The sequence below is a fragment of the Saimiri boliviensis genome, chromosome 5, assembly GCF_048565385.1.
Source record: "Saimiri boliviensis isolate mSaiBol1 chromosome 5, mSaiBol1.pri, whole genome shotgun sequence".
In the NCBI taxonomy this organism is placed as follows: Eukaryota; Metazoa; Chordata; class Mammalia; order Primates; family Cebidae; genus Saimiri; species Saimiri boliviensis.
Genome location: NC_133453.1, coordinates 49,236,214 through 49,251,122, shown reverse-complemented (window position 1 = coordinate 49,251,122; position 14,909 = coordinate 49,236,214). Strand labels below are relative to the sequence as shown.

General features: G+C 39.5%; 1 protein-coding gene across 10 annotated transcripts in view; it reads left to right on the top strand.

The window, feature by feature from the left end:
- MYO1B (myosin IB) overlaps positions 1 to 14,909 on the top strand; it is a 188,189-nt gene that overhangs the window by 101,400 nt on the left and 71,880 nt on the right. For all 10 annotated transcript variants that reach the window (XM_074399339.1, XM_074399345.1, XM_074399342.1 and 7 more), the window contains exons 6-7: positions 2,559 to 2,605; positions 6,981 to 7,044. In XM_074399339.1, the coding sequence (XP_074255440.1) occupies positions 2,559 to 2,605; positions 6,981 to 7,044 (111 nt within the window). The remainder of the gene's footprint in view (positions 1 to 2,558; positions 2,606 to 6,980; positions 7,045 to 14,909) is intronic.

Here is a 14,909-nt window from a genome sequence, read left to right as displayed (position 1 = left end):
GGGTAGTTTTCCCCCCAATGTGGAGAGTTAAAACCCTGCCCTGTTGTCGTTTGTACCCAGGCCCAGCCTCTCCTGCCCTTTCAGAGAGGCTCCTGAACACTGAGCATTCACTGTTGACCCCAAGACACATGTCCATGCTTCAGTTTCACCATTGCAAGGAGACACCATGCAGCTGTATCCCCAGTTAGTAGCATAAGAGAGAAATAAAGGCAAATCATCTATTATGCTGTTTTTGATCTTTCCTCCATTTCAGTACCTTAATAATGAAGCGATTATGGAAAGTGGTATCTCTCAATTTAATTGTTCCAATATTTGACTTTTTATTGTCTTTTGCTTTTAAGTTAGGATGCTGTATTTGCCGTATGTCTCTATATGCTTATTTTAAGAATGCTGTGATGTAAAGGAGAAATGCCGAGGAATGCTGTCGCCTGCATCTGTGGCTAGAATCTGGCTGTTTATTCAGTGGTATTTGGATCTAGGCTCCAGTGCAGGAAATGGAAGAAATGTCCACCGTGGGCATGCATTATCTTTTATGGGAATGCTTTACTTTTTAACTGGAGCTGCTACTGTAAATGAACGTTTAGAACAATGAACTTAAAAAAAAACCAATTGAGGAATGTGTCTCAAGTGTTCTATAATGGAACACTTGCTTTTTATTCTGTGGCTCATAATAAAAGACTTTAGTGTTTCGGGTTGTGTTTAGTAATGTGCAACTCAGATTTGTTTGATGAAAAGATGGTTTATGGCTTGCAAATAGCACCCTGAATAAAGTTTCTTTGAAGCAATTCCTTCACTTGCCCCTGACCTTCAAGCCACAATAAACTGTCCTTTATGCATCAGCATCTCTAGTTGGACTTGGGGCTGTGCAAGTTAGCTAACTTGGCAGCCCTACTTGTTCACACCCACCACAAAAGACTAGCCTGTGAAAACACAAGAAATGTCATAGTCCTCATGATAACTGGGTCAATACACACCATTATCAAGGTTGCATTCATGAAAGCCTTTTAACTGGTGGTGGATATGGGATACAACAGGAACCTCTCCAGCAAGCATACTTTTTGAGTATTTTTAGTGTGCAGATTTCTTCACTCTGTATAGCATCTCAGCTCATCATCTCGGGAAGACAGAATTTGCTCCTAGGGATCTACCAAAACATATTCAGTCCAAGCACCATCTCTAAGGCAAAGAACTTTGCCTTTGTTGACTTTGTAAATGTTGTCTTAGCTTGAACAACTATTTTTTAAGAATCAAACACACACAAAAAAACACCCCTCACAAAATAGAATGCATCGGTGTGGCTGCTGAATTACCACAGTTAACATATGTAAGCATACACCCTCACTCCTTGATCAGGTGACTGCTTTCAAAACTCGGACTGGATTTTAGACCAGATTTTAGCCCGTAATTCTCATTTGAACCCTCAATAGTTGAATCCACTCCCTGTTTAATTTGAAGAAGTTACGGAGAGTTCCAGAAATTTGATGCCTAACCTCTGACTCCAAAAGTTTTTTCCTGTTCACCACATCATCCTGCTAGCCGCCATGTGGCCTCTGTATCCCAGTAACAGACTGGGCGGGTGGGAGGCTTGGTAGAAACGGAGGATCTCATGCCCGTCTCAGACCCATTGAACCTGAGTCTGCGCGTAAAGATGAGCAGGGCGGGTCTTTCAGAGCATCAAGCAGGGATTGCCTCTACTTGTACAACTTGTATTTATGCTGCTTAATCTTCTACCATGGCCCAGGTTAATTTGCTCCTATCTTATGTATAGGTTTGGTGAAAAAAAAATCCTTTTACTATATGACTCCATGCTATTCCCTGTGTTAAACAGGAGCATTGTGTGCCTGGAGCAGCGTCAGCCACATGGTTCTTAAATGCCCTCCTTTAAAGGGAGTCCTGGATATGTCTCCAGAAAACAGCTGAGATTGGAACATTTGTATTTTGCATTACGGGCCAAATTGTTTTTCTTTATTGTCTGTAAAGTTTCACCTAGGTCTGATGTACATAAACTGAGGAGAAACCATGTGGTACTTTTAGCCTATTAGAAATGACTATTGTTTCCAAATTTCTTACTCTTCTTGTATAATTAATCATATTTAAATAGCTTTATTTTAAAATTAATTAAACAATTTAGTTCCATTTCCCATGATCTGGAAACTTCAAGTTCCAAAAAGCGTTTAATAATAATAAGCAATCTCTGAAATAACCTTATTCAGTCATCATAATCCTAGAAGAGCATAAAACCTTGCTTCCTGGTCACTCAGCTGCTCTCTAAAAGTGTTTAAAGGTGTTAAATTAGATGAGATGAAGTTACAGTAATACTTGAAAACATTCCATGAATCATAGGAATGATTCTCTTTTTCTATGATCTTGTAAGACATGGAAGTTTAGCAACTTACTGAGACTTCTGTTAGGTATAGTTCTATGGAAGTTTTGGACAGAAATATCATTGCTACAAGTTGTATTTTCCAGAAATCATAGATTTCAAATACTGTATTTGCTTTATCTTTCTGGTTGAGATTATTTTTTTCTTAACTATGCATCTGTTTCTTTCCTACTAGCTTTTGGAAATGCCAAAACTGTAAGGAATGACAACTCCTCTAGATTTGTAAGTATTTGTATAAGCATAAGTGTTAACACTAATATTTAGCTCGTGTATGTTTAAACAACCAGTTGATGTTTAATATTTCTTAATACACACATTTTTAAAATAAGAGGAACATCATCGCTATTGAGACATGAAGTTCTATAAGTTTCTAGAATTTTCCTTTTGAATTCTTTCTGAAGTAACAAGCTATTTTTATCATGTTTTCTTGACGTCTTCTATCATAAAATCCCATAAGCAATTTAAATGAGGCTATTTAGAGTAACACTTTACTTATCTGAGTTTTGGTATTCAGAAATCAAGAATCAGAAATTTAGTAAAGAGAAAGATAAACTGGGTGTCAAGTTTACGGTTAGGGCGTACCCTATAGCCCTCGTCACTTATTTAGCAGATCCAGAAAGGATGGCATCTATTTTAAAACTTAGTGGAGTTAAAGTCCATAGGCTTGGCAGCAGATGCAAGCATGTGGGGCGGATGTGGGCCTGTGGAGTAGAACTGAATAATAAAACCCAAATCTAATTGGTGTTTTGAGCTTGAGTGAGTTGGAAAATGCTCCTCCTGCCGACAGGCTCTGTCTTTCTTTTTTCTTTTTTTTTTGAGACGGAGTTTCGCTCTTGTTACCCAGGCCGGAGTGCAATGGCGCGATCTCGGCTCACCGCAACCTCCGCCTCCTGGGCTCAGACAATTCTCCTGCCTCAGCCTCCTGAGTAGCTGGGATTACAGGCACGCGCCACCACGCCCAGCTAGTTTTTTGTATTTTTAGTAGAGACGGGGTTTCACCATGTTGACCAGGATGGTCTCGATCTCTCGACCTCGTGATCCACCCGCCTCGGCCTCCCAAAGTGCTGGGATGACAGGCTTGAGCCACCGTGCCCGGCCCAGGCTCCGTCTTTCTAGCCTTGTCCCGCACGACCGCCTCGCCTGTGCCTTGCGTGTTGACGCAGTGGCCTCCTCCAGTGGGGCCATGCCTTTTGGTGCCTCTGCCCTTTACAGAGACACAGCTGCCTGGACGCCGCTGCGGGAATGTTGAGTCTGATGGTGGTGGTTTGAAATCGATGTATACATCTTTATAATAAATATCATTTATTTTACGAACCGTCTTCTCACATGCGTTACTGACTGCCACCAGAGACAATTTTGATGATTTTTTATACCTCCTAACCTGAGACGCTTCCTGACCTTTTCTCCCCCTTCTTCTTTTAGATCCCTTTTGGCTCTTTTCTTCTTAAGGTTATTTTGTGCTTAAGGCAGGACAGTGACCTCAGGTGGAGATAGTTTTGATAGTTTAGAACAGGTGTCCCCAAACTACGGCCCGCGGGCCGCATGCGGCCCGCTGAGGCCATTTATCCACCCCCCCACCCCCGCCGCACTTCAGGAAGGGGCACCTCTTTCGTTGGTGGTTAGTGAGAAGCGCACAGTATGTGGCGGCCCTCCAACGGTCTCAGGGACAGTGAACTGGCCCCCTGTGTAAAAAGTTTGGGGACACCTGGCTTAGAAAATGACAGGCTAAATAAGTTTCCTAATTCCAAGGCTGTGAATTTTCTCATCAGATTAGCCCCTTAAGTTGTTATAACTGATTTGATCCGTGCCTTTTCCTGTTGTGGTAACATGGCTAATCGCATTACACAAATAGAAGTGAAGTGTGAGTGACAGAAGTAATTCCAGTGATCAAGCTTCTTTATGCGATAGAGATTTTATTTTTGCTGTTTGCAAATTATATGCACACACAGTTTTTAATATTTGCAAGTATATTTAGTCTATAGACCATGAAAATGTAGAAACCCATGTTGCTTAAAAGGCTGTTACTACTTAGTGATATTGGAAATCTAGTGAAAGGCTTGGCAGGTGATTTGGCTTATTAAGTAACTTCAGGAAAATCCTATTATAACAAGGGTATTAGGATATGAGATTAATACCTGATTATAGGCTAAATCATTTCATGCCCAGTTTTTAGCAGTTTCTCTGCTTTGTGGTCTGTGACTTGACTAGTAATATACCCATGTTTTAATTTTATAGCAGGACTTTACTGTATTTAAAGTTACTACTGTACATAACAGTGGTTTATATCCTTGTGCTCTGGGGAAATTCTAATTTATTTTCCTTGCAAACCAGTCTGTGTTGGTCTGGTTAACCTTGAATGAATTCCTTGACCTCTTCACTGAGCAGTCTGATAGACCCTGCTATGTTCTAGTTAATGCTTGCTCATCGTAGCCGACATTTTGAACCCGCATTCCCACGGAGATGCCTCACAGTGTTCCCTCCCCACCACAGCAGCTCTAGTTTGACATATTGAGTTATTTCTGAGTGGACTAGTGACATGATCAGAACCCAACTTTTGGCGAGTAATCAGGAAGTGGCTGAGTGGGAGGAGTGTCATTTCACTATCTACTGAATTCTCAGGCTGGCCACTCATCAGTTTATCCCTGGTTGGCTTCCTTTTCCATTCTCTCCAGTGTTTATTCTACTCTCCTCAAACCTCCTATTTTTTTACTTGCAGCTCATGCGATTACGCCTACTTCACAGAAATCACCATTGTCATCAGAGAGGCCCTCAAACTGAGTTAATCCTGCTCCCTGGTGCCTGGCCTATACATATGTCTACGTATACTCCTTCTACCTAGGCTGTAGATTCTGTTGCCTCCTGTGGCTAGGGACCATCTTCTATCAGAATGATCCCCTCTTAACGTGGTCAGCCTCTGACTCCTTTGACAGAGTAACCATTCTTCCCCTCCTTTGTAGCTGCTTTGACTCCTGGGACCCCACCTTCCTGGAGGGCCTCACTGTCCACTCAGTGGCCTGGGCCATGTGACTGGACTTTTTTTAACCTCTCTCATCTCCTATATCCAGCCTAGACCTATTACTGGGACACTCTGGATAGCTCTCAATTTTACTTTTCTCTTTGGCTACTTCTGCTTAAAGCCACCAGCATTTCTTCCCTAATCACTGGAGCCACCTCCTGCCAGCTCCATGTACTCCTGCTTCTTCCCTGTTCATTCCACTCTAGCCAGGGAAATCTTGTAAATAGGCAGGTTTGATCATGGCATCCTTGTTTAGGAGCCTTTAAGGACATGGCTTTGCTGTGACGAGAATATCTCAAAGTATTCATGTACTCCCAACTTCCCTCTCCAGCCTTGTTTCCCACTCGTCATCCTCAAGGTTGCCAATTCTTATGCCTACTTCTTCCTGGTCTCCCACCTCCTTCCCCGCCTCACTTTTGCTGATACTTTGCAATTAAGGTGGGGCAGATTTCTTGCTCTCCCTTTGTGCCTGCTTCTCTGGCATAGTGCCAGGACCCACTGTAGGACTAATCCTCCTACACTGGAATGCCCTGTTGACCTGTCTTAATTTCCCACTAGACAGTAAGCTCCTTGAAGGCAGGGACGATGCCTTGCTTTCACTCGTGCCTACTTCAGCTTTAAGGACGTGGTTGATGGACATATCCTTATGAATAAGTGCAGACCTGAAAAGGTAGATGGCCCATGATGATGAAAAAAGAGAAGGTGCAGGAGCATGCAGAAGCTGATAAAAAGGCACAAATTGCATTGTTGACCAAGTTCCATGTGATCATATTCCTTTTCCCTTACCATCACTTTGAAAATTAATGAGTTAAAGTAATTCTTAGGACGTGAAACGAAACCAAAGACATTACTTATTAGATCAACACAGACTTTTCCAAACAAGAAACAGCTGTCATGGTTATTTTCTTATACTTGTTACTCTTTAACTAGGCAATTATAGACCAGTTCTTTAACAATCAGAGTATTAAATTCCATGTGTGTTTCTGTGTGTTTAAGATACCATCTGTAAAGTGTAAAATGAACCTGCGTTTTATATTGCTATTATAATCTGGGTGAAAAGCCAAAAAAAGTAATAATGATCAATCTGATTCTGATCTGTTCATAACATATAACCTTGTATTTGATTTGACTAGATATTAAAACAGATCTCTGAATGTTTCATTTCATCTACCAGTGTTTCCAAGTTCCTAGCAATGGCTTAAAACACATTCTGCCAATAAAAAAGACTATCTTCCCAAGCAGTGTATATACAAGGACAACTTATTTTTCTGTTTGATTTTTGAATTGAGTACATATCATCCAGAAGTTTGAAAGATATCTGAAGTGGAAAAGTCACATGATGGCTGAGAAGACTTGTTCCTAAATTAGCAGTGGGTTATATTAGCTTTGAACTAAGGGGGTATTTAGTATGAATTATTTATGGAGGCATGTTGTTTTGCATCGTGGTTATATAAACTGTCTTTCTTAATTACATTTAAACAAATGTATAAAAATAAGGGCTTAGTTTGCTATTCTATAAGAAGTACACTGAGTGAATATTTTGAGGTGAAGTAGAAAACTCACAAAATCTTTCTTTGGCAGGGCAAATATATGGATATTGAATTTGACTTTAAAGGCGATCCGCTAGGAGGAGTAATAAGTAACTGTGAGTATTTTTCTTAAGTCCTTGTAAAGAAGTTCAGAATACTGAAATGTATATTTATAGTTTTAGAATGGTTTAGATACTTGTGTCTTTGAGGCATAAGAATATGTTTCCTTGCTTTATATTTAGACTGTAAGCTGTGCATTTCAGATTGTTTTATAATATAATTCATAAATCTTTTTAAAGATCACTTAAAATCTTTACCTTGGAAAAGCTTTTTAGAAGTTTGTTAAGTAAATAACTTTGTCCTACTGTTTTTTATATTCTATAGGTCTTTTTGAAATCCAGTGGGTCTTTAAAGGCAATCCAGTATGAAAACAGATCCTCTAAGGGATCTGTTTAACAAAATGTGTATGATAAAAGCCAAACTGTAAATAATTGGTTTTAAATTAATAATTTTTGGAGTAATACTTACCCAATAAAAGGAGTAGACCTGTACTTCAAATATTATTTTGAGAAATTTTGCTTCTTTTCCAGTGTATTTATGTAATTGAAATGTGATATACTTGTTAGACAAAACAGATTGTTTAACCTTCTTTAGATATGATTTGTGACTGTGGAAGTGAAATATTTTATGTGAAAGATTAAAACACACACACACACACACACACACACACACACAAGCAGATGAGGTCTGCTCATATAGCCCAGGTTCAGAGTTTTCTAAAGTGGTTGTATGAGCGCCACAGAGGGTTTTCAGTGTCTTTCATAAAAAGGCAGTATTGGCAGTGCTTTGGAGCTGTGGTGCCCACGGCACAACCCTGTTGTCCCTGCTCCTCTTGGCTCGTGGTTGAGTAGTTTGGATAATGTAAGATGATGACTCAGGGCTTTGTGCACCCCCAGCCACAGTCTGGTTATTCTCTTGAGTTTTCTGGGTTTTTTGAGGACCATAGGACTGAACCTTTTTCTGCCCCTGCCTGCCTCACCATCCCATGGTGCTATTGGGATTATTAGAATAAAAAAGTGGAAGTTTAGACTTTAAAAAAGAAGAAGAGCTAACTGAAGTACCCAAAGTGTGTGTTTATTTTTCTCATAACAATGGCATTTCGTCTTCAAAGGAAATGTTGTGCTGAACCCAAAAGATGGTACAGGTAAAATGAGACCTGATCTGGTTGAAGAGGCGATGGGTAGCCTAGAATCCTGGCACTCTCAGATGCTACTGAGATCTTCCTGACTGGCCCTAGCAGAAGAATGCCATTTGAAAGTTATTATTTAGTAATTTGAGCAAACTATGTAACTGATTTAAAAAGAAAATTTTAATCATGATTCAGAGAGTAACCATCTAGGGCTAGAGCTTTCTCATCTTTGAAATAATAGGATTGAATTGGATGAATTCCCATGGTTCTCCCCATTTCCAGCATTCTGTAGTTCTTAAATAATTTAATTTCTGGCAGGGCACAGTAGCTCATACCTGTAATCTCAGTACTTTGGGAAGCCAAGGTGGGCAGATTGCCTGAGCTCATGAATTTGAGACCAGTCTGGCCAACATGCAAAACCCTGTCTCTACCAAAAGTACAAAAAATTAGCCAGTTATGACGGCACAACCAACTCAGGAGGCTGAGGTAGGAGAATCACTTGAGCCTGGGAGCCAGAGGTTACAGTGAGCCACGATCAAGCCACTGCGCTCCAACCTGGGTGACAGAGTGAGACCCTAGCTCAAAAAAAAAAAAAAAAAAGAAAAAAAAAAAAAGAAGTTTCCGTTTTATTTTTCCCGACTACACACTTTTGTATGCCATGTGTTGGGATTGTCCATACTTGTAAGAATGTTTACTTATTAGAAAAATGCCTTAAAGAGAAAGTTTTAATATGAATTGAAGTTGAATGGGATAGTGTTACTTAAGTTAAATGATTTCATACACCAAATATGGGAGTGAAAGTACTCATGCAAACCCTGTGTGATGTAACCAAAGGCAAAGGATTATGACCTCTGCCAAACTTGTTAGGCTAACTCCTTTTACAACATATGGCAGCTGATCAGAGCTATCCAACCAGTGGCATGCTTCAGTTTTAAGATCACCATTTTAAGGAATGATTATTTATTCTGAATGATATTCCTGAGTCTTTTAGTACTTTCTTTTTGTAGGACAAATTAACTCTAGCTATAATGTTAATAAAACATAGTTTTAAAAAAATGAGAGTAGGTTTACTGTTATTTTCATTACAGAACTTATAGCTAAATATTTTGGAATGATTTAATCGATATTACTCTCAAGAATTCTAGGAAAATAATTCAGTATTACTTTATTAATATAAAGATTAGAAAACAACTTTGGTTTTAAATTTTGAAGTTTTAAATTCTAAATACAAATGTCTTCTTGTCCCCTGATTCTTGCAGTATCCATGGAGAATAAATACTAAACACCCAGTTCTTTTCCAATTAAGATTAATACGTCTTCATGAATGGATTTCATATGGTATTTGTTACCATTTGTTCCCACAGTGAAATTATATTGAAATTTGTGGTGGTGGGAGCACCATGGCATTTAAGAGTATCCTTTGCTTTGGAGAGAGAAGGAATACATTAGTGGTAAGAGCAGGAAATTTCATCCTGTATAGAGAACTGACTCATAGGTGGTCACTGGGAGTTGCTGCCTTCTGGCAGAAGGGAGTTTAAAGCAATGGATAAACCCACTTGTGTTCTCTCCAAACTGCTAAAAGTTAGCTTCTTGTAGCCTAGAAAAGAAGACAAGATTTGCCATTTTGTAGGAAGTATATTTTGCCTCAATTTCCAGCTGCTGTCTGGTGAAAGCATAGATTGTCATTGGCTAAAACTCTTAACCTTGAAAAAGGCACAATATCCCTTGAGCCTATTGTGTACCCAGGAAGTGGAAAAGAAAGCCCAGCAACTTCCCTCTCTTTTTCTGAAAGAGGCAAGTTAAGTCTGGAACTCACTTGAAAATTGCATATCCCTGAGGTTAGTGTCATTAAGAGACGTATCAAAATAGAAGATGGTAAAACATTTGCTTCAATAGAGAAGATAAAATATAGAAGTACATCCAAATGTTTAGATGATATAAAATAATATTTATCTTACTTTGTTAAGGTCTCATTTATGTTTTTGTATTTGGGGATTTTGCATCTAGTGTTATGAACTGGAAGCTTTTGGAATCTAGTTTTTGAAATTAATATCACAGGCATTTGGTGTCAGTTTAGACATTGGAGAACATGTGGTAAAGGATTCTATCTTCTGAAAGAATACCACAGAGAAATGCATGCTATGAAGAAACTGTTATTTTAGATGTGCATACACCTGAGCAAACTATGGACAAGAGATGTGGTTGTCTTGTTCACATGACCATATCAGGAGCCTAGTGTAAGACCTGACACAGTAGGTGTGTAGGTGCAAACAGGGCAGGCTCTATCTCTTTTCCTTGTTCATTATTTGGGGCATATCCATGAGCCTACTTTTGCAACTCTTGTTGGTTTATCATGTGGTTTCCAATGTCTGAACAAAAAGACAGCAAATTACTTCATTCTCTGTGCCTCCGTTTCTTCACTTTAAAAGGAGAATAACAATAATAGGACCGATTGCATAGGTTTTCCTGAGGTGTAAAATATTAGTAGTATCTAAAGCACTTGTAATGGTGCCTGGTACATAGTGAACGCTCAAGAAATATTTGCTTTTTTCACTATAGTTATTTGTTTATTGTCTCTAGCCTTTCACCAAATACATGCTGTATAAGAACCGAGCCTTAGTCTGGTTCGTTACTGAATGACCCCAACTAAAATAGTGTTGAATTAATTAAATGAATTAACTAATGATCACAAGTAATTATGTACAGTTGAGAGTTTTGTTGAGAAATAAAGCTTCTGCTTTATTGGAAAATTTTGTCTGAATATTCTGTGCTAATCATTTAAATTTCCTAAGTCTCAGAAAAGCAAACAAAATTATTGGCAGTCAGACTTCTCCTGTTACTTTTGCTCAGCTTGAAAAAAAAAGTCTGTTAATTATGAAGGGAGGCAAATCCTGTGATTAGTCTGTTCCGGTTATTCTTGCTGCACCGCCTGACAACCCCCCACCCTGGCCCCAGTCTCAAACTTAGTAGAGGGTACAAGAAGTTTGGGTGTTTCAGAGTATTACAACTAGGTTCTAAGAGGAAAGTAACATCCTGGCAACCAGTGTTCCAGGAGGTTGAGGAGGAAGCCTGAAGTAGCCTGGGAAAGCGTATGGCCTGTCACTTCTGCTGTACTCTATAGTCACAGTGGGTACCAGCCTGCACAGTTTCAAGGGCAGTGACACAGATCATACCTCTCAACGGAAAGAGTGTCAAATCATTTGTAGTCATTTTATTTTAGATAGCTGCTGTCTGATACATTGTTTCCAGAAGTAGCACAAGAATTTCTCACCCTGTGTCCACACCCCTGATTAGTCCCCTCTCACTGACTCACGGCTTGGCTGGGAGATTTATTTTGATCAATGGAACAATTAGCAAATACAGCACAACCAGATACTTGAGGAATGTTTATGTATTGGAGTTTATCCTCTCTTGCTGATCTTGGGAATTCACCATCATCACCATGTGAATGAGCCTGGATTAGTCTGCTGGATGAGGAGAGACACATGGAATGAACTGCTGGACATATAAATGAGGACATCTTAGTCCAGACGGCTGCCAGCCAGTCTGCCCACAGACAGCCAACCTGTGACCAAGCTCAGCAGAGATGAGCCAGGCTGGCTCAGGCCAGAACTGTATAGCTGATGCTTACAATCATGAGCTAATTAATGGTATTGTTTTAAGCTGCTGAGTTTGGGGATGATTTGTTATGCAGCAAAAACCAACTGATACAGGGGTGTGATTGATAATATATCCTTTCCTTCATCCAATTTGGAAGCACTTGTAAAATAGACACAAGAATCAAGCTGGAGAGGAAGTAGCTTTATTGCTGTTAAAGGCAGGGTTGAGGAAAGTGGGTTTTGGTTTATCACCCAAGTAGGTGTGTTTGTGGTCCTCTGGCACCTTGGTAGTGAGGCAGTGATTGACAACACAAAGCAACCTCTGGCCTCTCCTTGTGTGCATTGCCCCATCTGTCTTACAGCAGTGAGGAGTAGAGCCAGATGTGTGCACGGTGTGGGGAACTCAGAGAGCTGAGCCCTCTGCATGGCCCTTTCCTTCTGTAAACCTCGCTGCTCAGTGAAGTCTTTCCTCTTGTCATGGAGAGGAGTGAGTAAAGGGCCAGTAGGCTACTGGAGTTACTCTAAGGAAACCCTTCCACACAGAAACATAAAGCAGAAGGAAAAGGTCACCCTCCTCACAGTGGAGGTGGAGGATGGAGCAGGTTACTCTGGATTGCTTTGTTTTTTCACATTTCTTTTGAATTTATGACACAATTGGCTTATACTTTTATGTGCTGTCTATCGCATGGCATATTGTTTAATCTGTGTATGTGCTGCATTCATGCCATTTTGTAGGGTATGGAACGTGGTTTTACTCTTAAATTGTTTGAGATTTACAGCTTTATTCTTCTTTTATATCATATATTTGATTTTATTGATGGAAAGTCATCAATAAAAGACATGAAACTGCCTATTAGAATACTTCCTAAAGGAAACTCTGATCAGTTTTCTGGGAATATGTGTTTTGAGGTGAAATAGAAGACTCCCTGGGTATGAGTCAGTAGCTGGCCCTGTCAATAGCTAGTGGATATTTATTAATAAAGTGTCTGTTTTTAATCTGCCTTTTTAGGGTCACAAATCAAAAACTGAGATTGCCTAATTTGGAATACATACAAGACTGGGCTTTTTTTTTTTTTTTTTTTTTTTCCCCCATTTTGAGTTTTAAAGCTCCTAAAGAGACAGAACTAGTCAATCATTGGTTGTGAAGTATCTGCAGCAATACAACTGAAATCTCAAAAGAGCAATTCTGTGACGTGGTAATGGGTGGCTTTATATGAAAGTAGATGCTTTCCCTTTATCTTGATTTTACTTTGTTGTTCTTTTTACAAAAATTTGTTTACCATGAAAAATGACTATGTATTTATCATGAAATGAGACTATATACAAATATTGAATAAGCCAGGTATTGAAATATATATAAATTAACCTCAGATGAATGAACGAATTTGTGTTTGTTAGGGTAGTAATCAAGATAGTAAGGACTAGATATCTCATTAATTTCATTTCTTGATTGGGTCTAGAATTTTAGATTCAGATACATTCAAGAACAAATTTTCAATTATTAAACATTAAATTTGCATCAGAAAACAATCTGTTGTGAAAATATATATATCCTATATGTATAGAACAAAATCCTAATAAAAAACAGTAATTAGGCATATAATAAACCAAGTTTTTCTTAGTGCTTTAAAGCCCAAGTTAATTTTTGCTATACAGACACTGGCAACCCTTTCAAAACTTTAATGCAGGCTGGGTGTAGTGGCTCACGCCTGTAATCACAGCACTCTGGGAAGCCAATGTGGGTGGATCACCAGGTCAAGAAATTGAGACCATCCTGGCCAACATGGTGAAACCCCGTCTCTACTAAAAAATACAAAAATTAGCTGGGCATGGTGGCACGCGCCTGTAGTCGCAGCTACTCAGGAGGCTGAGGCAGGAGAATTGCTTGAACCCAGGAGGCGGAGTTTGTGGTGAGCCGAGACCGCGCCACTGCACTCCAGCCTGGTGACAGAACACGACTCTGTCTCAAAAAAAACAACTTTAATACACTATGTCTAGCTATCTTTAATGCTGATTTTATAACTTGAGGATACTGATTTTTGAGTGAAAACTTTTAAGTTGTTTTCTGAAAATGCTGCAAAGTGCCGTGGAGGTGGGGCAGAATTGTGATGTCGTGGCATACTGGATGCTTGGATCCCTCAAAGCAAACCTGCAAATAGATGGAGGATCATGTGAGACCAGGGCTGTCTGAGCCCTGAAGTCAGTGTTTATACCTTTTTTCTTTTACTGTAGTACACATACACAGTGAGTGAATGATTTGTAAAAGATATTTGCCCCATTTAAAAAATCTTTGAAACTTGTCATGAGTGAACCTTCTTAGTTGTCAGTCTGGAGGGTTATGTTGTCCGTTTTCAGAAAAAGTATAGAATAGATTTTAGAATATATGTCCCAATACATAAGTAAACGTAAGTTCATAATCAGGATTTTCCACTGAAACTACCATCAGTTATGCCATTCCTTCACGGTTGTTTGGTACTTTTTCTTCAGGAGTGATTAAGTAAGACAAGAGGAAGAAGGTTGATAAATTATAGTTGCTTAGATCACTGGCACATGCTTGTTGTTTAATGTCTCCTTTTGCTTTAACGAAGAGGCATAAATTCACTGGAAGAACCTTAGTGCCACTGAGATGCTTTTTTCATAATGCTCATCTTCGAGCAACTGGAGACGAGGCCCAGGGTCTCTGCGGGTCAGTCAGTTTGAGTCACGGCCTTTCAATCAGGCTTTCATTGTCTTTCTCACCTCACAAGACGAAGCAGATTCTTTCATAATTAGCCTTAATCAAGAATTTAGATCATTTCTTTTTCCAGGAGAGGAGAATATACATAAAATAATGAAGTTTTTATCATACTCTCTAATCCTTCCTCTGTTACATCCCAAAGTATGGGATGTGATTTTTTTTTCTTCCCAACTAATACATCTTTTTATTTGTCTGTCTGTTAAAAAACTTCATCCTCTAGCAGGTGCAGTCTTAGACTATTTCTGTCACACCTTTGGCCTTGGGGAGGCTGTCTCTGACACACACAGGCACTTATACATATTGTGGAGTAGCTGGTAATGATTTGAACTAGGAAAGCCCCTACATGATGGCCTGGGTCCGTGTTGATAGTCAGGTGGCGGCAGCACAGTGGGGCGGGGGGAAGTTCCGATTCGTGTTTTGTTGTCCCTGCCCGCTTAACTTCAACATTAGAATGGC